The 26,679-nt window shown below is 54.9% G+C and overlaps 1 protein-coding gene across 3 annotated transcripts in view; it reads right to left on the reverse strand.

The window, feature by feature from the left end:
• Positions 1–26,679, reverse strand: part of JAKMIP1 (janus kinase and microtubule interacting protein 1) — a 136,061-nt gene that overhangs the window by 54,305 nt on the left and 55,077 nt on the right. For 2 of the 3 annotated variants that reach the window (XM_030314237.1, XM_032593015.1), the window contains exons 2-5: positions 18,509–18,774; positions 12,950–13,444; positions 1,824–2,033; positions 864–983 (exon numbers count right to left, since the gene is read on the reverse strand). In XM_030314237.1, coding sequence (XP_030170097.1) covers positions 864–983; positions 1,824–2,033; positions 12,950–13,444; positions 18,509–18,637 — 954 coding nt within the window. In that variant the 5' untranslated portion in view covers positions 18,638–18,774. The remainder of the gene's footprint in view (positions 1–863; positions 984–1,823; positions 2,034–12,949; positions 13,445–18,508; positions 18,775–26,679) is intronic. The other variant, XM_030314240.1, reaches the window with a different exon arrangement.

Below are 26,679 nucleotides of genomic sequence, written 5' to 3' on the forward strand. Positions count from 1 at the left end.
TTTTTTTAACCCAGAGTCCCTGTTCGTTATCTTTAAAATTAGAAATATGTGAACTTTGGGACTCCTGGGTGGCTCAGTCAGTTGAGCGTCAGACTTCGGCTCAGGTCACGATCTCACGGTTCATGGGTTCAAGCCCCGCATCAGGCTCTGTGCCGACAGCTCCGAGCCTGGAGCCTGCTTCGGATTCTGTGTCTCCCTCTCTCTCTGCCCCTCCCCTGCTCACGCTGTCTCTCTCTCTCTCTCTCTCTCTCTCTCTCTCTCTCTCTCTCTCTCTCAAAAATAAATAAACATTAAACAAATTTTTAAAAAAGAAATGTCTGAACTTTTCTGCAAAAGAAAGTAAACAGAGAAGCAAAAAACCTAAAATGATCTATCATTACACCACCTAAAGCAGCTCCCAATATCTGTCATGACAATATGCGTTTGTTTTGTAAACTGCATGTCGCTTTAATTTACTGTGAGCAAATAAATGCGACGTCTACCGTCCCTCCTAACGACTGTAGACAGTTCACTGCCTAAATGTTCCATAATTACTCTACCCAATACTTGAGTGTTGAACAACTGGGTTTTTGTTTCGTTTCGGGTCACTTTGGGTCGCTAGCGTCAACACTGCAGTGAACATCCTCTATAAACTCCTCACTGTTTGCTCTGACTCTTTGCCCAGAATAAATTCCTATAGAAACAAAGGGGAGGAGCAGGTGTCTTCACTGAACGTGTGCTAGATTTTTGGTCAGGAATTAATGGGAAAGAAAGGAAAGGAAACCAGGAGGCCTCTGCACTATGAGTTCAAGGCGGGTTTTTCGGCCCCGGGGTGGCTTCCTGGTGCCCTGCAAGGCACCGTCTGTCTCTCGGGGGCTGATTACCAGCTCGTTCCTCTCGTCTGCCAAGAGGGTGTTCCTGTCTTCCAGCTTCCGTATCACCGAGTTCAGTTCAGCAATTTTCAGTTGGAATCGCCGTACGTCTCGTTCGTCCATATGTTGATCCTAAAAGAAAGTCAAGATACGAACGTACTTCGAAGATGCCTTAGTGACTCCGAACACTCCCAGGGTACTCGCGGGACGTGACCGCGAGCTCCTCCTCACGGGGCCCCACGCCACGCTGGGCGCCCCTGCAGTCAGGCCACGGGGACGACACCCCAGGCCCTGCCAGCGACCCGCAAGAGACTTCGTCTCAAAGTGACAAGAGGTCAGGCCAAGACAGCTGTGCGTGGTCTCTGGGGACCTTCACGCTCCAGCCCGGGCCCGCTGTGTCTCTCTCACAAAGGCCCGTGACGGACGTGCCAGGACATCCCTCAAGACCCACCGGGCCAATCTCACCAGCACCTCCTATGCTGTTCGCACAGAGCACGCACGACAGATGTTCAAACATCTGGTGGCTGCACGAATGAATGAATGAATGAATGAGTGAACGAAGGCACGCTGCTTCAGCTTCCTCTGAGCACATTGCCCCCAGAGCCCCTTCCTTCTGGCTAAGGTCCTACTCATGTTGCAGGGCTCTGACTTCAAGACTGGGCGCCCTTCTGTGCTCTTACTGTGCACCCGGCACCGATGCCTTCACTTCTCTTTCCCACTGGGCTCCAGACCGGCTGGCAACAAACGCAGTCAGCTGCTCTCCCCTCCGTATCCCCAGGCCCAACGCTGGGCCCTGCACGTGGTTAACGTCAGCCAGTCTGGGGAGGGAGGCCAGACGCACGGACAGACGGAAGGGAGGGAGGGGTGAGAGGAGGCAGGCGGGCAAGGTGCCCGGGGGGAACGACCGCAGAAAGGACAGGCAGCGGTCAGCCACGAGGCCCCGGTGCTTGTGTGAGTCGCCACTCCCCGTACCTGGACGCCCATGAGCTCTGCCATGTCCCCGATGCCAGGTGGGAGCTCTCTCTTGGGACTACTGTGGTACCGCTCAGCCTCTTTGACCTGAACCAGCTGCTCATCCAAAGCCTCCTTCTGAAGAAGCAGCTTCTGGGTCTGGCCGGTCTGCACGCCGAGTTCCTTCTCCAAGGCCAGGATCACACGGTCTTTCCCTCTGATCTCGTCCATCTGCAAAAGAGAAAGAATGAACAGTCAGCCTAAGGGCTCGTGACCACGGCAATCTCTCCCTCGCTGGCCTGAGGCCCAGAGGAAAAGGTTAAGAAGGATCAAGGACCCAGGTCAGCTGAACTTGGAAAACTCAGGACACAGAGGGGCCACTGTCCACGGCCCAGGCCCCGCTCCCCTGAGCACAGAGGAGCAGACAAGTTACGGGTTCGATGGCCAGATGCTCACCACTGAAACAGGGCTAGGTTCGTTTCTCTCTCACGCGAATTAAATAAAACAAAATCCTGACCTCCAGGCGCCTCCAGCCACCTCACGCCCCACAGCTCGGCTTCCTCACCGAGTTGGTGGGTCTTCTCTCCCACTCACCCCCCAAGCCTCTCCCGTCCGGTCACAGCCCCCACCTCTCCACCAACACAGCTCTCGTTAAGGTCTTTGATGCTCCCCTGGCCCCCAGACCCACAGGGCAACTTTCTGTCCTTCATCCTCACCAACATGTGACCGAGCCACTCACACCCTGCTCCATGAAGCTCTCCCGCCCCTCCCGCCCTATGCCATGACTTCCTGGTTTCTGTCCTTACAGACTCACCTTGTTCCGGCCGCCATTAAAGTCTGGACTTTCCAAGGCTTGGCCCTCTTCCTTTCCCCAGGCAGCCGTGTCCTCACCCATGACGTTAAACCCCCATATGCAGCCGACACCCCAACGTGTTCCCCAGGCCCTGACTTCTCTCAGAGCCCCAGAATCATAGAACAAACTGAGTATTTGACATCTCTGCTGGGGTCTCTAAAGGACCTCAGCGTCTCCACATGCAAACCTCAAAGTAAGCCCCAGTTCACCCCAGCCCGGTCTTGTCCAGCATTCCCTAGAGGAAACCAAGCAGAAAGCAGCTCACAGAAGAGAAAGCTTTGGCCCCGGGCCATCCACTTCAACTGATTCCAGACAGAGAGCCAACGGCTGGGAAACTGCCCCAGTAAGGGTGCTGTGCTGGGGTATCCCCTGCCACTGCGTGTCCATCCTAGAAACTGAGAACGTGAGGTCATTTGGGAACAGGGTTGCTGCAGATATAGTTAGGAGGAGGTCACACAGGAGTAAGGTGGTCCCTATGACTGTGTCCTTAGAAGAGAAGACGAGGCACACAGATGCCTCCACCCACAAGGCTGGGTAGAGACGGAGACAGAGACTGGAGCGATGGACCCAGAAGCCTGGGGACATCACAGACTGCCTGCAGCCACCAGCCCTGGAAGAAGCAAGGACGGTTCCTCTCCAGCGCCTTCAGAGAGCACGGCCCTGTGACCCCTTGATCTCAGACCTCCCGCCTCCGAAACCATAAGCCAATAAAGTTCTGTTGCTTTAGCCACCCAGCTTGTGGCCCTTTATTACAGCAGCCCTGGGAAACGGAGACAGGCTTTAGAAGGGATAATTTGCCAAGCACTAGGAGAGAGTGACGCGGGAGCCCAGCAGTGCCAGGAGCCCCAGGAGCTGGGAGAGGCTGGAAGGACCCTCCCCTGGAGCCCCCAGGGAGCACGGCCCTACCGGCACCTTGATTCCTGACTCCTGACTCCTGGCCTCCAGACTGTGCGGGAATACCTTTCTGTTGTCTTAAGCCACTGAGTTGGTGGCCGTTTGTTAAGAAAGTCACGGGAAACAAAGATACTCCGTGGCTGTGATCCGTACCTCTTACTTGTGACTGTTGCACCTCAAGTCCAGACACAGACAGTCGACGGCCAAGAATAGTGGTTAAGAGCCCCGTTCTGGCAGCAGACGTAAAGCTGATTCAAAGGCCCTCCCCGACCCCGTGTGGCCTCCTGAGGCACAGCACAGGCAGGGCCACCTGTCGGACCCAGCCTCAGCCTCCGTAAAGTGGGGACACGGACACCTCTTAGAACCTCCCCGGTGCAGTTGTGGAGAGTTAGATCTTAGTGCAGAGCCTGGCATGTTATAAGCTGTGGTCAATGTTGGCTGCCCCCGTGAATCTGTGTTAGCTCCTGGAGAACATATTGAACCAGCAGACCGTATTACAGAGGGGGGAATTGGTACCCTCAAAACACTGGGGGGTTTTCAAGCAAAAGTCCTACAGTTCTGAAAAACTCTTTGAGCCGCCTTTCTTTTAGAGCAAAGAGTGTGCTCCCCTCCCGCCACATCCCCAGCCCCACAGGACAATCTCCTGGGACTCCAGCCAGGGGCCTGCCTGCCTGGCACGGGTCTCCTGAAGCCGCGGCAGAAGGTGCCCACTGCTCCCCCTGGTGGCCACCCACCATCAGCTCCCCGCCTGGCCCTAATCCCTGGGAGGAGCACCTCCCGGCCGTGGGGAGGAATCCTTAGGGATGCGGAAATTGTTGCCACTGCCCAGGCCAGTCCAGAAGCACTAAGCAGTACGTGAAAGGAGTTCATTAATGTAAACCACTCACGTGCTGCCATTAATTCAACAAATACTGAGCCGAGCGCCACTGAAGGGTCCTGGGAAACCTCTGCAAACAAAACAGGCTAGAGTCCCTGCCCTCAGGGTTTCCACTCTGGAGGGGGAGGTAGTCACTAAACAATAAGTCAACACTGCAGTGGCTGAGAGAGGGATTCGCGCAAGCGGGAGAAAAGAAAGTGCGGGAATCAGCAGGGCCAGCGGGACGTGGTGCGAGTTAACAGGGAGGGTCCCCTCGGCATCCGGGCCACTCATTTCTTGCTTTGCACTGGAGCCCAGAAATGGAGCCCCCACCATGCATTACACTAGCTCCTCCCACACAAAGCGGCAGGACTGCGAGCAGGACACCTCTGGAGCCCCAAATTCTGCACCTTAGGAAAGTGCCCGTTCCCCGCTTACTCTCGTAAACGAGCAGAGGGCTTGCACCCGTCACCCTGGGAAAGGTTCCCAGAAAACGGTTTCCACCAGCAGTGATGACAGCCAGGAACGAATGGACAACGCAGAATGTATTCTGGAATCAACATCTGTCAGGTTCCCCAGCCAGAGTCCTCAGGGCCCCCCAGGGTAGGAGACTTGCCAACTTCACACAGCTAAAGGCAAGCCCTCCATTCGTGGACTTTATGTCTGCCTCCCAGGCTGAGTTCTCAGCAACCCTGTCCCCTTCCCCCAGGATGCTGACAAAGCCATGAATCTCTGACATGAGATTCCCCGACCTGCATCCCCTGAGCGAGCAGACTCCCTCTCCCAGCCTCTGCTCTCAGCATATGTTACAGGAGAGGGGTGGGGCTGAAATCATTCCAGTTCCCAGGGAAGGCCCTGATTGGCTCACAGCAGTCACATGCCCTGTCCCCTCACATTCAACGGCTCCGGGATGGCTACAGGACCCAGTCAGAACGAATAGCCTAGAGAGAGCATAGCTAGGACCCTCCTGTTCCTCCTTAGGAACTAAAAAGGAGATTCACTTTCTCTGAGCTGTGTGTGTGAGGATGGGGGGGGAGGGGCCCGGCACAGCAGTGACATCTCACCAGCACAGCGTGAGATCCCTGAGGCTGGAAATGGCACAGGATGAGTCGGAGCAGAGACTGGGAACCCTGGATCCCGGGGGGGCATGAGTGCCTCTGGAGCCCTGCCTGAAGCTTCTCCTACTCCTTCAGTTACAAATGCTGACAGATGATGGTTCAAGCGGGTCGGAGGTGGAATTTCTGTCACTTGCGACCAAAAGACCCTGACATGGAGTTAGGGAAAGCACACAGACTGGGTGATGGCTGTCACTTCCTTCTTACGTGCCAGCGCGAGCTCGGTGCCACGTCCGTACTTACGAGACACGCTCTGTCTTCAGAAGACCCTCACGGTAGACACTACCCGCCCCGCGTCACAGCCAGGTGAGGCCTGGAGAGAAGCATGTGCCCAAGCGCTGGTCAGCAGCAGGACCACGAGGCCAACTCAGGTCGGCCTCTGCAACGCCCTCACCATCCCACGTGCCCCACGGGTGCAGAATCCAACCACCTCCCCACGGCCGCATCCACCAGGACATTTGTCCCGACAAGAACCCTCGTGTGGCCAGCTCCCAACATGCCCAGCAACGCGCGAGTAGCTTGGTGAGCTCCACCGCACCCGAAGTTCCGGGAACGAAGCGGGGGCTGCTACCCCGACACCTGTTCCCGCTCTCCTCCCGCCTACCTGTGGTCAGCGACTAGCGTGAGCATTCGCCCAAATGTCACGTCGACCCTAAAAGTCAGAATGGGATCTTACTTGGAAACGGGGTCTCCGTGGATGCGATTACGATGGACGTGAAGAGGTCACACCAGATTAGGGCGGGCCCTAGATCCACGACTGGCGTCCTCGCGAGAAGGGGACGAGACACAGACACACGGGGGAGGACAGGCCACGTGGCGGCAGAGCCTAGAATGGCACGGCCACAGGCCGGGGGGCAGCAAGGATTCCTGGCCACCACCAGAAGCCGGACGGGGCAAGACAGGATTCCGCCCTGCAAGCGGCGGGGGGGCGTGGTCTCGTGGACCCCTTGATTTCAGACTTCCGGCCTCCAAAACCGAGAGAGAAATAAATTCCTGTTGGGAGCAGCTGAGTTTGCAGTGACTTGTTACGGCAGCTCTGGAAAACTAACAGAGCACCAGACCGGATTTATCACACTGCGGTGCACTCCGTAAAGGGACTACATTTCCCAGTGCCCCCTGCAGGTAGATGAGGCTGGGTAACTGTTGGCCAAAGCGGTGGAAGTGGAAGTGTATGGAACTTCCAAAAAGAAAAGCATTCTTCAGTGAAGACTACGCCCTTCTTCATCGGCCCTCCTACTGCCAACCTGGGATGAAGACGTGATGGCTGGCGCTCAGTGAGCATGAAGGCCCATGAGGGCAGGGCCACATCCCAAAGTCCATTCTGAGGAGAAAGCTGGGAGGTACCCGTGTCCCTCACTACTCTGTGGAGCCCTGTGGCAGCCCTTTCCGGACTTCGTACACAAGAGAGAAATAAACTTCCAATGTTGAAGCCCTGGCGTCCTGAGGGAGTTGTCCCTTATGTGCCACCAGGCCTGAGCCTAACTGGCCTAGGGAAGGAGTCCAGAAACTGGTGTCCCCGGGGCCGTAACTTCCTTTTCTGCTTTGCTTTTTTTTTTTTTTTTAAACATTTTCATTTATTTTTGAGAGACAGAGACAGAGCACGAGCAGGGGAGGGGCGGAGAGAGAGGGAGACACAGAATCCGAAGCAGCTCCAGGCTCCGAGCGGTCAGCACAGAGCCCGACGCGGGGCTCGAACCCACGAACCGGGAGATCGTGACCTGAGCCAAAGTCGGACGCTTAACCGACTGAGCCACCCAGACGCCCCTCTGCTTTGCTTCCCTTAAGACGCATGTTAAATGTGTAAGCGGGGCGTCCACAGACCTGCCTGCATTTCCGATCCGATCCGATCCGATCCAGCTGAGCAAGAAATGAAACGCGGGCCACCTTCCGAACACGTTGCCACGAACAAACAGCCTTGCCTGAGAAGCGACATTTTTCAAACTGGAGGGGGGTGGGGGGGGAGGTAACGGGAGAAATGGACACCTGTTCTCTTCACTCGATCCTCCAAGTGGGGCGTTTGCAGTGAAAGCCACACGCCCACCGAGAATACCTGAACTGAGGATATTCCCTTTGAGTGCCGACACGGAAGCAGACACCACGTCCTCTGGTACGTTTTAAATAAGCTCCAGCAGTCCCTTAGGCAAATATTTGTTTCTTCCCATTTTTTTTTTTTTTTTTTACTTTAAACGTACATTTCTCCTGCCAGAGAGGAACACAGTTCATGGGTCTCTTGTTACACAAATGGTAAGACGCTGCGAGATGCGGTAGTTCATTTTATTCTCATAACCCCAGGGCAGGTGCGCAATTATTCCCATTTCGCAGAGTACACACCACAGGCTCAGAGATGGGAGGCAGCTTCGCTGGGGTCACCCAGTAAACAAGACTGGATTCGCACCCGGAGCAGACTCTCCCCCAAGGCTTCCCTTCCCCTGATGTGATAACACCTCCCCCCACCCCACCCCACTCCACCCCCACACCCAGAAAGGAAGAGAAGTTTTGATGCCTAAGCTAGTGCTGGAACTCAGGTAAATAAACATCCCACTCCTTACTGCGGAACAGCAGCCCATTCATTATATGAACATACCACATTTTATCCATTCCCCAATTGATGGGACAGACGGGCTGCTTCCACGCTTTTACTACTATGAATATGCTGCGGTGATCACGTATGCATCTTTATGGAAACATGTTTTCATCTCCTTGGGTATACAGCTGGGGGTAGAGGTGCTGGGGGGGAGCAGGCAAATTGCAGTTTAAGAAACTGCTGAATTATTTGTTTTTAATTTTTTTAATGTTTATTATTTTTTTTAGAGAGAGAGAGACAGAGTGTAAGTGGGGGAGGGACAGAGAGAGAGGGAGACACAGAATCCGAGGCAGTCTCCAGGCCCTGAGCTGTCAGCACAGAGCCCGACGCGGGGCTCGAACCCACGAACCATGAGATCGTGACCTGAGCCAAAGTCGGACGCCTAACCCACTGAGCCACCCGGGCACCCCTCTTTTTTTTTTTTTAATTGCATCCATTCTACTGGGTATGAAGCAGTATCTAGTTATAATTTTTATTTGTGGTTCCCCGATGATCAGTAAGGTTGGACACCTCTCCAGATGTTTATCTGTCATTTAAGTATATTTTCCCTTTTTGAAGTACTCTTTGCCCCTTTTAATTATTTTTCTTCTTGCCTCGTGTTGTTTTTGTAATCTGAATAAAAGCGGTTTATGATAACACGTATTGAAACGATCTCCTCCCGATCTGTACTGTGCCTTGTCTCTCTTTTATTGGTGCCTTTGGACGAACGAAATTTATTCCTCAAAAGTTCAGTGTACAACCTTCTCCGAATAGTGCATGTATATGACTGGTGTATCTGTGTCTTCTCACTCCGAGAAGACACAAATCTTCTTGGGGTGTCATCTGCCCCAAGATCATGAAAATACTGCTCTGTGTTACCTAAGCAATTCACTGGTCTCCTTTCTAACATCCACATCTATGGTCCACCTTGAATTAATCACTATGGATACACGGACGGCAGGATGCAAGGATCATCGTTCCTGTTTTACAGACGCCCACCTACCTCAACACTGTTTATGGAAAGACCACCCTTTCCTTACTGGACTATGATGTTACCTGTTTCCTAAACCAGGTGACCACACGTGCATAGGGCCGCCTGGGGACTCTCCTGTTCAGGGATTCATCCACATATGCTTCAGCTGGTCTTAATAGTAAGCTTTGTTACATGGTAGTGTGAGGTTTCCTGGGCTTTTTTGTCTTCAAAATTGTGACTCCGGGTCCTTTAAATTTTTATATCAAATTTAGAATCCACTTGCTAATGTGTACCAAAAAAAAAAAAAACCAAAACAACAAACCCTGCTGGGGTTGTGATAGGGATTGCCCTAAATCTATAGATCATTTATGGAAGTACTGATACTTATATCATGAAAATGGCTTCTCCCTACATTTATTTTGGTCTCCTTTATTTTTCCTCAGCAGTGTTTTGAAGCTTTCAGTGTGTTGCAGCTTACACAATGTTCATCAGACTTTATTCGTAGGTCTTGGTACTCTATTATAAATGGTCTTTTGTAAAGCTCCATTTTCCCATTACACATTGCTAATATATAGAAACACAGTTTTATTTTGCATATTTACTTTCTATTGAGAGGCTTTGATAAATTCACTTACTAATTCTAATAGTTTGTAGCGTCACTTGGATTTTCTACATCACAATCACAGCATCTGCAAATAATGGCAGTTTCCCCCCTTTTTTTCCCAATCTTTAAAACTTTTCTTTTTATTGTCTTTCAGATTTGAGGTCCTAGCCAGTGCAATGTTGAACAGAAGTGGTGAGAGTGGATACCTTGTTCTGTCCTTGAATTCACTGGGAAATGTTCGATATCACTATACGTTAGATTTTTTTGTTTTTTGTTTTTTGTTTTTTGTTTTATTTATTTTATTTTTTTTATTTAAAAAAAATTTTTTTAATGTTTATTTTTGAGACAGAGAGAGACAGAGCATGAACAGGGGGAGGGTCAGAGAGAGAGGGAGACACAGAATCTGGAACAGGCTCCAGGCTCTGAGCTGTCAGCACAGAGCCCGATGTGGGGCTCAAACTCACAGATCGCGAGATCACGACCTGAGCTGAAGTCGGACGCTCAACCGACTGAGCCACCCAGGCGCCCCTGTAGATTTTTTTTAATATTAAACCAACCTTTGTGTTCCTAGAACAAACCCAACTTGGTTATAGTTTATTAACCCTTCTGTATATTGCTGGATTTTATTTGCTAATGTTTTATTTAGTACTCCTGTGTCTATGTTTATAAAATATTATTTAATTTTTTTCTTTTATTGTATATCACTGGTTTGGGGGTCAATGAATTAGAATATGTTCCCTTTTTCTCTTTTCTGAAAGAGTCTGTGTAATTAGTTTTATTTTTTCATTAAATACTTAAAGAGTTTACCTGTGAAGTCTCTGGGCTTGGACTTTTCATTGAGGAAAAACTATTAATTACAGATTTAACTTCTTTAACAGCTATAGGACTACTCACATTTTCTATTTCTTATAGTGTCAGGTTGGTTAAGTTGTACTTGTTCAAAAAATCTGCCCATTTCATCCAAATTTCCAGTTCACTGGCATATGCTGTTCAGAAAGTACTTATACTGTCTCTTTAATTTCTGTAGGGGCTGTAGTAGTGCCCCTTTTACATTCTGTACACTGGGGGACTTGTCTCTGTTCCTTCATCGGTATTCCTCAGGACTTATCAGTTTACCTACTTCAATTAACTTTTGATGTGTTGATTGTCCTTATTGATTAAGCCCCTCAATTCTGCTTTCTCAGAGATTAATTTGCTGTTCTTTTTCTTTGTTCTCAAGATGGAAGCTTAGATGTTTGGTTTTCAGCATTTCTTCCTTTTTGTCTAAAATCTGTTTTACTCTAAGAAGCACAATTTTTGAAAGAAATTGTGTAGGTTCCCTTGAACAGTATGTGCAGCTGCTGAAATACCATATTTTGTCAGTGTACCTCCAGTTGGTTAACTGAATGCTGTTTAAATCTTCCATGTCTTTGTTCATCTATTGTCTATATGTTCTATTATTTGCTCAGAGTCTTACTCTCCAACTACAACTGTGGCTTTGTTTCTCCTTTTACTTTTGATGCTTTTCTTTTGCACATTTGGAAGTTTCGTTATTAAGTGCTATTACAAATGGACCCCTTTATTATTAAGAAGCGTCCCCAGAGCACCTGGGTGCTTTAGTTGGTTAAGCCTCTGACTCTTGGTTTCAGCTCAGGACACGATCTCGGTTTTGTGAGCTCGAGCCCCATGTCGGGCTCTGCAATGGCAGCACAGAGCCTGCTTAGGATTCTTTCTTTCCCTCTCTCTCTGCCCCTCTCCCACTCACGCTGTCTCTGTGTCTCTCAAGATAAACAAACTTTAAAAAATGTTTTAATTTTTTAAAAAAAGGCATCCCCTACTTGTCTGTAGTATTACTTCTTTCCTTGAGGTCTTCAACATGAACACAGAGCAGGTTCCTGGTGCTTAGTCTTTGGATGTTGCATCTATTTCCACCCTTACAACTTTCAGCCTCACTGCATCCTCATAATCAAGCTATGCCTCTTGGAAACATCACTGTTGTCACTGCTGTTGACTCTACCTTGAGAAACTTAGCCTGCTCGCCTTTTCAGCCTCCTGCGGCACACAGGCTCAAAGTCTGACGGTCGTCCCGAGGGGCAGACTGGTGATGTGCCTGCTGCAGCCCCTCCCCCGTCTGGCCAGCTTTGTTTCCTAAGTATGACACGACTCTGGGAGATTTCATTCTGCCTTTCCACCCCGACTCGCTGGCTTCCCGCATCACCCCCGAACTCAGGAAATATCTGGGGTGTGAACCGGCCCCCCCAGTGTGGGGGCTCCTTAGTTTCCCACTTTCCATGCTGACCATGAGAGATGGCAAAGAGCCCTGCTCACCTGTCTCAGCCCTGGTGGAGTCTCTTTGCTGGGGGGGAAGCCCCATCCCCAGCCCGCTCTCGGGATGCACAAATGTCCCACAGGGAAGAAGCTGTCAGCTGGTAACTGTCAGCTCTCCTGGGCCAGGCTCTCTCTCCTCTCTTTGAAATTTTAGCTCTTCTAGACCTCGGGCCTTCCACAGCCCTCCAGCCTTTAAAAACAGGATTGCCTGTGGGGCGCTTGGGTGTCTCAGTCAGTTAAGCATCCAACTCTTGGTTTCGGCTCAGGTTGTGATCTCACAGTTTCATGGGTTCAAGCCCCACATCGGGCTCTGCACTGACAGCATGGAGCCTGCTTGGGATCCTCTCTCCCCTTCTCTCTCTGCCCCTCCCCCGCTTGTGTCGCCTCTGTCTCTCTCAAAACAAACTTAAAAATAGATAAGATAAGATAAAATGAGATTGCTTGCAATTTATGGCTTTCCCCAGTTGTTGCAACAGACTGGCCGGCCTGTCCCTACCTACCACATCTTACCTGGAGGTATAAGCACTCTCCAGTTTAGTAATTAAATGAGTAAATAAATAAAATAAATGCCCAGCACTGTGATAAGCTTCCACGGGCGTTTTTTTTTTGTTTGTTTGTTTGTTTTTTACCACAACCTTGGCCGTTAACCTATTAACCCCATTTTACAGAAACTTGTGGTTCTGAGCTGTTCCAAGAAGGACCAAGGATCCCACACCCAGCGAGAAGAGTTCCACCTGCCCAACGCCCCTTTACCACCACGAGGACGGCAGGGGCTTTGCTAGAAGCCCCGTGCTAGAGCCGTGCCTGACGCACAGCGGGTCCTCAAAACTCGGCGTTTACCGCACACACACAGGAAGGAACGCATGCATGCAAGCCGGACAGGGAAGAAGGCACAAAGGAGAGGATGCGCACGGGCGGACGGGCGGGAAGAAAAGGGTGCAGGCACGCACGCCAGCCGGGAGGGGGCGCAGGCAGCACGTACCAGCCTGCGGATGTCCCGCTCGCACTCGCGCTTGATGCGGTGCACCTCGTCCTGGTGCGCCTGGTAGGCAGCGCGCAGGTCCGCCGCCTTGGTCTTGTCGGCCTGCATGCAGTTGCTGAGCGCCTCCTCGGCCTGCTTGCGCGAAGCCTTGAGCTCCAGGATTTCCTGCTGCAGCCGCTGGCGCTCGCCGTCGAAGGCCCTGCGCGCCTCGTCGCGCGCCTCGGCCAGGAGCGCCGTCTTGACCTTGTCGGCCGCGCCGTCCCGCAGCACGTTCAGCGTGGCCTGCAGCCGCTGCAGCTCGCCCTCCTTGATCTTGGCGGTGCGCGCCGCCTCCTGCTCGTGCTGCCGGATGAGCACCTCGCGCAGCGCCTGCAGCTCCTTGGTCTTCTCTTCGTGCAGCTTGGCCCTGAGCTCCGAGATGTAAGCGGTGTGCCGCCGCTGCTCCTGCTCGCGCTCCAGCTTGGCCTCCTGCAGCCGCTCGCGCAGTTTGCCCACCTGCAGCCCGAGCGACGGGGACACGGGTCAGGGTCGGAGCTGGGGGAGCCGGCCAGGCCCGGCCGCCACCTCCCCGCGCCCCGTTGTGCGGGAGGGCCCCCGAGACCCTCGCCGGGTCCCCCACCCCCACCCCAGTTCCCTCGCCTGCCACCCCTGGTGGTCCTGACCCTCAGCAGCCCCACCTGCTTCTTTACTTGCTACTGTTTTCTTGGGAATTTCGCTAGAGGTGGAAAGCCACCTGCGGACGCCGGCGAGGGCAGTCAGGCCTTTGACATCCCTTCCCATTCGGGGACTTATCGGTCACAAGACACATAAGCAGATAGCGTCACTCACCAAAGATGGACACATTTTGACACCAGAAGTACCTTTTCAGTGCCCGTGCACTGGACCGTGGGCACAGGGAAAACAGAGCAGATGGAGGCAGAGAGGGGCAGTGGAGGGCAACCAGCCTCGCTGACCTGTCCCCTCCGCGGGCTGGGGGCTCCACAGCATCCCCCACATTAATCCCTAGGGGGTCCCAGGAGGGAGGCAGTGGAGGCTCAGAGATGCCTCCGAGACCTGCCTGGGGGGAGGGGCTGCCAGGGGACAGAGCCCGGCTCACCCCCAGGCCCCTGGCCCCAGAGCCCTGTTCCTCAGATGCCCGGCTGCCAACCCAGCCTGAGCGCATCCGTCTAATCAGCAAAATTTAAACCATGGCTTGTAGAATGTGCCCAGGGAGTATTTGCTTAAGACGCTCCAAAACGCCATATTCGCCCCTTTTCAGGTATCCCACAAAAACACACACTGGGCACGAAGCCTTTACAGTCTGTTTGCTTTCTGTATCACACCAGTCTCCAGAGAACGGGAACCAATTGTACCTCACAGAAGACACGCGCGACTTCTGCGGAAGGTGGCCAACATTTGCCCCGGCCTACGCTGTTTCTGGCATGCCCACATTTTGAAATTAATGTCAGTGTCCCTTGGTATGGATAAATCCTTCTGACAGCAGAGAAAGAAGCCAAAAGTAAGCCAGGCAAAGACACAAAGTCAGCATCTCCTTACATCAAACACTCGTGATCTCAGAAACAAGACGGGAGAACCCGTCAGCCCCGGGCCTCCCCCTCCCTGGGCTGGGACTGGGAGTCTTTTCCTCGTGGACTCAATGCCGGGAAGCCAGAACTTTAAACATTTAACGTGCTTGCCCCCAGCGAGGGACTGATACTTGCTTCTGGCATTGTCCTTCCCAGGAGGCAACGCTGTCCCCACTTCCCTGGTTATTGCCGACAGGGGTCGGTCGCATCCCAAGCCTGCACGGACACGTAATTACTGAGCCCCACGATGGTGAATGGTGCGTGTCAAGTCGGCAGGGCTGTGGTACCAATTCATTTGGCGAGATACCCATCTGTATGTTGTGAAAGTTTTTAAAGAAGTGATTCATATTTCAGCCGGCAGACCTTGAGTAAACCAGCTGACCCTTCATAATGTGGGTGGGCCTCACCCAATCAGTCGATGGCCTCGAGTGAAAAGGCTGAGCTCCTCAACGAGAGAGGAATTTAGCCTCCAGGCTGCTTCAAGATGCAAGACTGCAACATGCACTCTTGCTGAAATTTCCAGCAGCCTCTGCTCTGCAAAGTTCAGATTTGCCAGCCTCTGTAACCATGTGAGCCAACTTCTTAAAAAAAAATGTGTCTCCCTCCCACTCCCCACCCCTACACACACACACACACACACACACACACACACACACAATTTCCTATTGGTTCCATGCTTCTCTGAGGAACCCTGACTGTGAAACAGGGACATCAGCAGCTGCCCGGGAGGACTTGGGAGGAGGAAAACCCAAAGCACTGAGTGGATAAAGGGAAGTTTGCTCACAGGTGAAAAAGAAGGAAGGGGTGCGGAGGGGAGCAGAGGCGTGCGCAGGGCAGCCTGGGGGAGGTCGGGCCTGCTGAGACAGGTGTCTAGGGCAGGGACGCGGATGGAAGACGGGGTCGAGGGAGAAGGCCCTGCCGGGTCACAGAGGAGCCGAGGGCCGAGCCCAGGTGCCACGACCCGAGCAGAGCAGAGCGAGGCTGGGTTGGCCCGGGCTGTGCACAGAGCACCTGCTCCCGACTCCTTAGCGCTGAGCAGGTCTAAAGCGTGCCAGCACTCTACCCGCCAGCTGCCTCCAAGCCACTCCCAAGTCTGGCGGCACAGCAGCACAGACGAGCACCTGGCTGCATATAAGACAGGAGCAAAATGACAGGGAGGGACCGCGCCCTGGAGGAGGAGGGAGGGGCCGGTGCAGAAAAGCCTCTGAGCCAGCGCCACCTGCCACTGCGAGCGGAATGGCGAAGCCGGCCTCCCCCTGCCTCTGTCCCCTTCCACCCTGCCCTTCGTCCGATCCGTCAGGGCTGGCTCCCCATTTCCAGGCCTGGCCACTTCGTCCACTCGCTGCAGCCACCCTGGTCCCACTGCCCGACCGCGCAGCCGTCTCCTAACCATAATCTCCCTGCTTTGCCCCTGCCCACCGCAGGGCTGGCCAGCAAGGCAGGGACTTCGCCCCACGGGCCTTGGCGCCCCTGACTGGCGACCGGGGTGCTCATGGGACCGTGGGAGCACCAGGAAAAGCCTTAAAAAAGAGCAGGCTCCAAATGGCCTCCGCGAAGCCTACTCGGGCCCCCTTGCCCCTGTGCCGTTCCGCACAGCACAGAACAACGGTACAGGCTGTTCAGTGAATGAATGAATCCACAGAGACATTTACCACGTCCCCTCATCTGCCCCTGCTCAACGGCGATCCTCCGGGAAAACAATGCTTCAACTGGGGCATCGACAACAGTTTTATGAGATCATATAAAAATACCATTTAAATGCGTCTATAAACTTTATATTTATGTTTCTCCTACCAGCCAGTAAGACCCGTGCGGAATTCTCTGAGGACAGGAGCTCCCCCAGCAGCGACACGAGGAAAGCCCTCCCGAGGGGCCACGTGGATGGCCGGGCTGAGAACACAGGCAGCCGGGCGCGTCCAGCAGGGAGGTGGCCAGGTGACAGGGAAGGCCTGGCTCCCAGCCCAGTGCCACCACCTACACCTGTGTGGACCTGCTGTGGGATGGGCTGAGGTGTGTCCCCAAAATTCTCATGTGGAAGTCCCAACCCCCGGGACCTCAGAATGTGACTATAATTGGAGAGAGAATCTTAGAAGATGTGAAATCTTAAAAGAAGTTAAATGAGGTCATGTAGGTGGGCCCTGGCCTGTTATGACCGGTATCCTTATCAGGACACAGGCACACAGGGGGATGGCCATGTGAGGACATGGGGAGAAGATGGCCAGCCATCTACAGGCCAAGGAGTGAGGCCTCTCGAGAAACCCACCTGCCCACACCTTGACCCATGACTGCCAACCTCCGGAAGAAGTTCTTTGGAATTTTTAAGCCACCCAGTCCGTGGTGCTTCGTTACGGTGGCCCCAGCAAGCTAACGCACCTGGGCAAAGTCACCTCTCCTCTCTGACCTATAAACTGGAGAAAGCCGCCCCTGACCGCGCAGGTCACTGCCAGGGTCAGGAGGCCCTCCGAGGCATCTGCTGTGACCTGCACAGTAGACACGTAATAAATGTCAGCCAACTGCCGTGTGACCGCGTGTGACGGGCAGCACGTGTGTGTGACTGTCCCATCCAGTCTGCCGACAACCCAGGGGGGCGGGCACATCAGAGGACCCCACGTAACAAATGGGAAAACGGAGGCATGGGCAGTTACATGGCTTTGCCCCCGGACCTCAAGGCGAATTAGGTGGTGGAGCCCTGGCAGAATGACCTTGGCCGTGCGGCTTCCCGGCAACCACAGCCGCCGTCGCTGCTTCTGGGTGGGACGTGCCAGCCCCAAGGGATCCCAGCAGGTGAATCCCGCCCGAGCTGCACAAAGTGTGGCCAGCCCGGCACCTCGGGCAGCCGTGCCGGTGACGGCCGCGGGCCTGGAATGCTGAGTGTCTGTGGATGGGAAGGGGCACACCTGTCCCCAGGCTCCAGGAGCCCAGCCTTCATCCCCCAGGCCCTGGACTCTGCCTCTGCTCTCCATGTCGCTGTCCTGAGCCAGGGGCCGAGTCGGGGCCCAGGCCCCAGCTCTGCTCCCCACCTGGGGGCTGGACCCCAACCAGCACCCCCCACCGCTGCTACCGAGGCCCAGCTCTCAATAAGACAGGACACCTGCAGCCATACCCCGGCTGTCCCCTCCCGGGGCCCCCGGTGCTGGAAGACATACCAACTGCAGACGTGGGTATAACCTCCCCCATCCTACCCAGAACAGCCCAGACCCTCGGCCACCCAGGCAGCCCGGGAGCAAGCTCCCACCCCCCCTTCTCTTCTCCCACGGACACCACAGAGCCCCAGCCCGCTCTGCCCTCAAACCACCCGAGCGAGAACACCGATGGGCTTTTTGTTGTATCCGTGACACTGCATCTTTAGGACACTGAACTGGCCGGTTATGATGACGCTGCGTTGCAGACGGGAAAAAACAGGTTCTTCCTGGAGACTTTATGTCACCTGTCCGAGGGCACGGAGCCAGTCAGGGGCCAAGCAGAAGTTTAAAGCCAGGTCTGTGTGGTGAGAAAGCCCGCGCTCCTCCATTGTGACAGGGTGCCTGTCACAGCCGCGCTCTAACTGGATGCGCACGGCCGGCCTGGCACCCACCTGGCGATGGTGCTGAGCGGCCCCAAAGCTCAGTCTCGCCCCACCAGAGCTCCGGTGCCCCGTCACAGAGCCAGACCCTGCTGCAAACTCTTTAAGACCCTTGCCTCCTAACTCCCAACCACAGGCCCCTCGGGTGGTACCGCCATGACCCCATCTCGCAGGCGAGGGAGATTACCGCGCAGACAGTGACGTAGCTGGTCCGAGGTCATAGAGAGACGCGACAGGGCCGGGAGTGGAATCCCAGTGGTACCACCACTGACGTTATACCCGTTTTAACAAGGGACAAGCTGAGGCTCAGAGGTCCAGTGCCCGTCCCCAGCCCCAGCCCGGGAACACACCCTCCACTCAGAGCGGAGGGGAGTGCTGTCCACCAGGGCGAGCGCCCCGTCCGCAGAGCTGGGAGGCCCGCACCCCTCCCACCTTGCTCTTTTCCTGCTGGAACTCGATCTGGATGTTAGTGAGCTTGGCCCGCAGCTCCTCGTTAGCCATTTGCACGGCATCAGTCTCCATCTCGGGCCTCTCGCCCTTGCTCCGGCCCTTCTTAGACATGCTTCCTCTTGGCTTGAGACGCGGAGATCCCGCGGTTCACACCCACCAGCCAGCAGGCGCCGCTCCGGGCTCCGCCGTGCTAACCAGTTTTGCAGGGCTCAGCTTGTCCTCCGTGTAAACCACCATCACTCGGGACCCTGGGAAGAGGGAAACGGGGTTAGCGGAGAGAGAGAGAGAGAGGCTGGCGTCCCTGCCTGGGCACTCAAATGGCAACCAGCGTTTGCCGGGGCCTCCCCGCCTGGGCCGGGCACCTGCTCATCGCCAGGTGGCCCTGCCATTCCCAACACTGACCCAGCGCTTCTCAGACTGGTGGCCACAGAAGCTTGTTAAGGCCGAGAGTCCTGGGCCCTCCCCCCGGAGACTCTGATTTGCATTTCTCACAAGCTCCCAGGTGATGCTCCCAGGCGACCACACCTTGAGTAGTTTGGATGTACTACTGTCCTTATCAAGAGGAGACCACATCACCGGAGCAACCCGTAGGCCACCGGCTGCAAACGTCAGTGAGCCTCAGTTGCCCGGGGCGCGCGTTTCAAAAGGCAGGTCCCTGGGGAGCCCAGAGCTCGGGGCACAAGGAGGCGCGTGGTGGGACCAAGGACACTGGATGTTCCGTCCACACTCCCAGGTGACTCTGGAAGAGGATCTGAGGACCGCACCCTGAAAAACGGGCCGTTATAAAGATCAGTGGCTCCCCTATGCCGTCCCCGGCCTAGCACAGCACTGGTCACTCACACTGCTAGCTCTGTGCCCCGTGGAGGTGACGGCGGTCCCTCCAGGCCTCTGTGCCCGCCTGGCCAGGCCGGGGCTGGTTTCCTGGTTCGCGGGGGCGCCATGATGAGCTAACTGCCCCTCCAGCACCCATATTTCTCCAGGGGAGGCCCGGGCCTTCAATTTGGTGGAGGTGCCCTCCCAGCCACAGGGTGACAAAGCCTTAAGATAGGGTCTAGACTGACAGCTAATGGCACCTGCGTCCAGGTGACTCCTGTCACCTTTCACTAATCGGCACAACTGCCCTACGAGGTAGGTGATGTGGCCCCGTGTCACAGATGAGGAAACTGAGGCACAAAGAGGCCGAGTGCTAGCAACAGTCACACGGCCAAGACGAGAAAACAGCATTAACCTGGTCAAGGTCCACAGCTGGACTGGACGTGGTGAGTCTGGACCCAGCCCCCCAGCCCCCCAGCCCCCAGCACTGTGCTAGCCCAACCCCATGCGGCACTGCCCCCTGACAGCACGACCCTGCTCCCCTGGTCCCCTTGCTCTGCCTCACTGTTGTTTCCCACGTGACAAACCACGCGGGTTCCAAACAAGCAGGGCCTGGGTCTGTTTTGCTTCTCGCTGTATCCCCTGGGCCTGGAATCAGAGCTCAGCATGCAGGAGGCCCTCCAGAAGTATGCGTCGAACGAGTGAGTGAATGAACGAGTGAATGAACGAGTGAGTGAACGAACGAGTGAGCGAACGAATGAATGAGTGAGGCCCTATGATGCATCAAGTCCTGTGCTAGGAGCTGGGGAGCGTGTGGTCCTTGCAGCACCTGGAGAGGTAGGCACAGATGTCAGGGCCATCCTAGAGGTGAGAGAAGATCGAGGCACAGAGAGGTGCAGTAAGCTACTCCTAAGCCACAGAGCTAGCACCGGGGTGAGATGGCCTTGGGAGAGCATGCACAGCAAGAAGAGAACCTTCTAGCATGCAGGAATGCCAGCCTTCGCAGGTGGAGCCGGAGAGACGAAGCCAGCAAGGGAGGCCATAAACAAGAAGCCTGGAGCTGGAAGCTGCAGATGCTCAGTGTTTGTGAGCTGAGGTCGAGCGTGACCTGATAGGCCTGGGGGCGCTGGAATGTCTAGCCATTTGGGAAGGCAGAGGTGGAGGCCGGACACAGCCCTGCTGAGCAGGAGGGAGCGGCTTTCTCAACATGCCATGAAGGATTATCCAGGCACAATCAGCATCCCCACGGATTGATTCCAGAAAGGTCCGTTCTGTCTTCAGAGAAGTATGAACTCCCTTTGCTCTCATGTGACTTATTAGAGCATAATCCATAACTCATTCCTCGCTGCCCTGACCCGCCCGCCTTTACCGGCACAGAAGCTCTCGGAAGCCGCCCCGCCCCTGAAGAGTGAGCAGGGAGCACTCCCCAGATCCATCACCCAGAGGGAGGATTCTTCTCCTGTCCATTCCATCCTGTGGCCCAACGACACCACCTCTAGGAACACGCCGTAAGGACTAACCAGAGATACGGCCTCTGTAGAAACACAGCTCTCCTTCCCAACAATCCAACGCTCAGCCCAAGGGACGGTTGAGTAATGACACCAAACCACAGGGAGAAAGACGAACGAGTGAAAAGACAGAGTCAAAGAACAAATACAATTTGTGATCCCACTTTTCAGAAATATATATACTTGGGTCGCCTGAGTGGCTCAGTGGGTTGAGCGTCTGACTTCGGCTCAGGTCAAGATCTCACCGTTCGTGAGTTCGAGCCCCGCGTCGGGCTCTGTGCCGACAGCTCGGAGCCTGGAGCCTGCTTCGGATTCTGCGTCTCATTCTCTCTCTGCCCCTCCCCCACTTGTGCTCTGTCTCTCTCTCAAAAATAAATAAAAATGTAAAAAAAAATTTTTTTAATAAAAAAAGAAATATATATATATATATATATATGTATGTATGTATGTATGTACTTATTCATTTTTTCCATTTGGTCACAAGTATTTTTTGAGCCCCTGCTGGGCTCCAGGCTCAGTACCCTGGGGACGCAGTGGTGAGGAACAGACAGCCAGGCGTCCCAAATGTTAGCAGCGACTGCCCGAGTGACAGTTGATATTTACCTTCTTCTTTACACTCTTCCAGATAAATCAAATTTTCTATTTCTATTACTGCTTTACAGGAAAAAAAAAATGATGCCTTTTTTTTTTTTCTTAAAAAGAAAGCAAGCAAGTTTCAGAGAACCATCTGGATCTAGCTGGGAAAGAGAGAAGACAGAAGCCAAAGGAAAAGCAAATGGGCCCTGTCCCCGGACCACTGCAGCGACACCTGCTCTTGAGGCTGATGGACTCTCCGGGAGCAACTCCACCACGTCCCTAAGGGCCGCCTGGAAGGGAAGGACCCGCCTGGGAAGAGAGGACCCGAGCCACACCCCCCAGGACACAGCTGACTGTTCTGTAGGACGGCCTTGTCACCCACAGTAAGTGTCCTCTCAGCTCACGCTTTCCTGGCCGGATGGTTCTGGGGAAGTCACTGAACTTTTCTAAGACTCAGTGTCCTCATCTGTTAAATGGGCCCCACGGCACTAAACCTCACGGGGGGGTGTGGGAATTGCTCAGATCCGTATCTGTGCTCAGCAGGACACTCAGCCCAATGAAGACACTCACCAAACAAAAGAAATACGAATCGGTTAGGAGGAGCGATGCCAGCCTCCCAGTAGCCTCCGTGAAGGTCAAGATAACAGGTGCTAAGATTAGGCACCGCTGGAAGCCGCCACGTCAAGGTGCGGCCCAGCCAGTGTCACAGTTTCTCAGCGGCCCTAGTACATGTCCTGAAGGCCCCTTTCCCTCCCCAGCAGCCCCTCCCAGGGTCCCTGAAGATGCCAGAGAGGACAGGGTAGCAGATGAGGCCTCTGGGCCTCAGGCAGGTCAAGCACCTGCCCAAGGCGGCACAGCACGCCGGATGCAGGTAGTGAAACGGGCCCACTCCTCGTGAGGCCCTGGGATGGCACCCCAGCTGAGCCACAAGGGGAGGGCGGGAGAGGAAGCCCCAGCCCGTGGGGGGACAGTACACCAGGCGCACCTGGGGGGACCGTGAGAACAGAGCCCGGTGAAGACTCGGGGCCAGTCCCCAGACGCCAACTTGTATCAGCCCCCCCGGCCAGCTGGACCCCAACGCCTCCTAGTCTCCCAGCCAGGCGTTCGGGGCCCCAAGAGCAGAAAGGCCAAAAGGAGAGACAGACCAGACCCCCAGAAGGGAGGCCGTGTGTGGGGACGGCCCCATTGTCACCCCAGCCACCCCTGGAAAGGTGCGTGCACACCAGCGTCTCAGGAGAGCCTCAGCACCTGTTCTCCGCTTCACGGATGAGAAATGGAGATCGGCATCTGCAATCAGAGGGCTGTTGGCTCTCCTGCTTCACGGCCACCAAAGGTGCAGGCTGACCTTGAAGAAAGCCTGGCCCGTGAAGGGGTGTGGGCCCCACAGGGTCTGACTCACCCCGAAGTTCGGGCCCGGCCACCCGCCACCCGCCCTACACTCCCCAGCAGGCCACGGTGCATTCAGTTCCCTGACGGAGAAAGCCATCCTCCCTCCCGCTCCTTTCATGGCCACCTTCCATTCTGCCTCCTCCAGGAAGCCTCCCCTCATGACCCCATGGTCTGGCACCTCCTCTCGGCTCCCAGGTTGGCAGAGGGCTGCCCTGGGTGTTTGCTCCTCCATCAGCCCCTCGAGGGCAGGATCTTGATGCAACATTGGCCAGGCCGGGGCCTCAGTCGTGTCGCGATGAGGGGATACAGGAGGAGATGTTACCCCAAGTTATGGGCTGATCAAAGTTGGGGCTCTCGGTGGGCCCCAGGCAGCTGGCCTCCTCTGCCAGGAACACACCCCCCCGCTGCTCTGGCCCGAGGCTCACAGTGTCACTTGTCATCCTTACCAACAGCCCCACAGCTGCTGACCGCCATGACGGCCTCACCCATGGAGGCAAAAGTAGGTCATTCTCCTACTTGAGATGAGCTGGGTGCCCACTCCGTGCCAGGGGCTTTCCATTCCGAGCACATGAGCAGACGGCACGGCCCCGGGCTGACAGAAGAACCCCGCAGAGGCTCAGCAAACATCCACCCAAGGCCAGTGAGCACCGCACAGTAGGCAAATCTCCAGTCCCTCGCTCAGAGTCCATTATCTCATGCTTTACATACAATGCTAGCAAGCACAGTGTCTGTCTTCCCTGCCCAGAGCAGAAAAGGAAAGTGAGGGGGGCGCCTGGGGGGCTCAGTTAGTTAAGCGTCTGACTTCAGCTCAGGTCATGACCTCACAGTTCGTGAGTTCAAGCCCTGCGTTGGGCTCTGTGCTGACAGCTCAGAGCCCGGAGCCTGATTTAGATTTTGTGTCTCCCTCTCTCTCTGCCCCTCCCCAGCTTGCATTCTGTCTCTCTCTTTCTCTCTCTCACAAAAAATAAACATTAAAAAAAAAGCGAGGAACTGGAAGACAGTTTTACAAAAGATAAACACAGACAGGCAGTGAAAAGGGAACAAAGATTTTCCAACACACCACCACCAAAAAAAGAGAGTAAAGTAATAATTCCTTAAATACTTAAAAGAAAAAGCCCGAGAGGCCTAGATATTAACTTTTTTAGGAGACCTTGTTCTCCACTTATAACAAATTAATAAAGCTGTTGCTGTCTAGACTCTTTTCATATTGGTGCAAAGTAGTCGGTGGAAGTTAAAAAAAAAAAAACTTCCAAGGACACCTGGGGGGCTCAGTCGGTTGAGCCTCCAACTTCGGCTCAGGTCACGATCTCACAGTTCGTGAGTTCGAGCCCCGTGTTGGGCTCTGTGCTGACAGCTGAGGCCTAGAGTCTGCTTGGATTCTGTGTCTCCCTCTCTCTGCCCCTTCCCCGCTCATGCTCTGTCTCTGTCTCTCAAAAATGAATAAACGTTAAAAAAAAAATTTTTTTTTAAATCTTCCATAAAATGCGACAAATAATGTCAAGTGAGTTAGGTTTTCCTAACACTTATTCTGGTTCCGGGGTAAAGCTCTGTAGTGAGAACCCAGGATGAGGAACGGAAGAGGCCCAGTCACTCACCCAGGCCTGCCACTGACCTGTGCGTGGCCCGGCCTGGGCTGTGTCCTCAGCCAACGTTTCTCATCATGCAGGGGAAATGCGCCGTGCACACGGCACCGCGTGGGAGCAGGGCTGCTGAGCGCCAGTAAGGTCAGAGAGGCCAGAGCAAGCCGCCTGTAGCCCGGGCCCCACGGCCCCTGCGTCCCATCACACACCCCAGAAGCTCCGAGCCGGCGGGTCCTGGAAATGACAACAGAACCTGCCCCACCGGGCCACCTCAGGCCACCTCCTGACCGTTCCCAGGACTCACCTTGGGCCGCGCCTCCTCCAAGCCCCTGTTGGACCCACAGGCAAGGTCAGGGGGTCCTTGTAGCCCACGTCGCACTGGATGATTCTAGGCGTCTTTGCCTGACTGCCTGACTGTCTCCAGGACTATGAGGCCAGCATTTACAGATGGGGAAACTGAGGCCCAGGAAGATCACAGGCCTGCCTGGGGTCCCAGAGGGACTGGCAGCCCAGAGGGGAGAGAAGACTCCACAGCCCCCCCCCCCCATCTCACAAGGTGGTCATCAGAGCTTACCTGGCACTTTAGAAGCAGTGGAACTAACACCACCCCCCGCCCCCGCCCAGGACACCGTGGACCTGGCCCAGGCTCACTAAGATGCCCTTGGCTCCACAGCCCCCTCTGTCTGGCTGGTGATGTCATTCATCACAGCAGCTGGGGGGTCCCCCCGCCTGGGTCAGCAGGGCCCCTGCCTAGGACCCTCCTATTCCAGGGGCCACTGAGGCTCAAGAACCCCCCCCACGCACACACATAGGGCCGCATGCTCTTGCCAAGTTGGTGCCAACTCTCAGCCCCATGAACCTCAAGGCCTTAAACAGTCTCCCTGCCCCCCTCCCCCCAGCCACCTACCTCCCCAGCCCCCCCCCCCCCCACTGAGGGCACTCTCCGAAGCAGAGGTCAGCCCACTCCCACCCCAGTGCAGAAAATTAACAAAACATCACCAGTGATAACAACAACAACGACAGCAAATCAAGCTTCAGGAGTCCCCCTGCCTCAGGGACAGGCCCAGTAGGGACCTTGCGGTGGGGTGTCTGGCTGGCAAGGCCCCCTGCCGACTCCCCCAGGGCCACCTCTGCTTGTTTGCAGGCCTTGGGCCTGTAGACTCTCAGCTCCTCCTCAGTCACCTGGTTTACTCAGTCTCCAGCACCAAGCAAAGTGCCTGCCCAGAGCAGGTGCCCCAAACATCAGGATTCCCTCCTTGGATGTCCGCTGGGTGTGAAAGCATCGCCCATCCCCAGACCCATCCCCATGGGTGTCCTTCCAGTCACAAAGCCAGAAGGACACCAGAGGTCCTTCAGGGAACGAAGGTTTCCTGAGTCCTTGATTAAAAACAGCCCCACTCCACAGAGAAGCCAAGTACAGCCACGTGAGGACTGGCATGTGCGTGGGCAGAGACGGGGCACCCGATGGTGGGTTCGGCTCTCTGGCCTCTCCCCACCCTAGTCGCGACCCTCCATATTTAAATATGGCTGCAGCACAAAGACAAGACGTTGAGCATCGAGGACCTTGGGACTTGCTCTTGGGTAAACACAACTGGGAGCAGAGGAGCTCAGCTGGCTGAATGCGTCCCATGCGTTGCCCAGCATGACTCTGCTGCCCGCCTCCTACCCACTGAGCAAGCCGCACCCCGTCCTGCCCCTACGATGCTCACGGCCCCTCCTGCCCAAAGCCCCCTCCTAGCAGACCTCTGTCTGTCTGCTCGTTTCAACGTCTCTACACACAGATCACGAAGAAACCACCTCTGTATCCTACGTACAGCCACAGAAGGGGCACAGCGAAACTCCCCCATGGGCCATGCTCCTCTGTCCCTAGTCAGACACCCCTTCCTTCCGCTGGCTGCATCACCTACCACTGCCACCTGTCATTGTCACCCCAGCCACAGAATAAGCATGGTCATCTCTGAAGCTCAGGGCTGGATGGAGGGGTGCAGTTGAGAAAGCACAGCTGGACACCGTGAAGACATGGCCTTCAACAGGGGCAGGAGGGCCCGGGAAACTCTGGACGACCTCTGTCACCTGAGCCTAGCATGTCCATCTTGACGTGTCCCCAAGGAGTAAAGTGCAGCCAAGTTCAGGGAAGGGAGGCCTCTCTAAACACCAACGCATAGAGCTCGGGTCTGAACTCATGATGCCCCCCACTAAAAAATAAAAAATAAAAACAAAAACCAGAGAAACCTCCAGTCAGGGCAATGCCCAGACAAGTCCTGCCCAGTGCGACGCAGGTGGGGCA

Source organism: Lynx canadensis, chromosome B1 (assembly GCF_007474595.2).
Source record: "Lynx canadensis isolate LIC74 chromosome B1, mLynCan4.pri.v2, whole genome shotgun sequence".
NCBI classification, from domain to species: Eukaryota; Metazoa; Chordata; class Mammalia; order Carnivora; family Felidae; genus Lynx; species Lynx canadensis.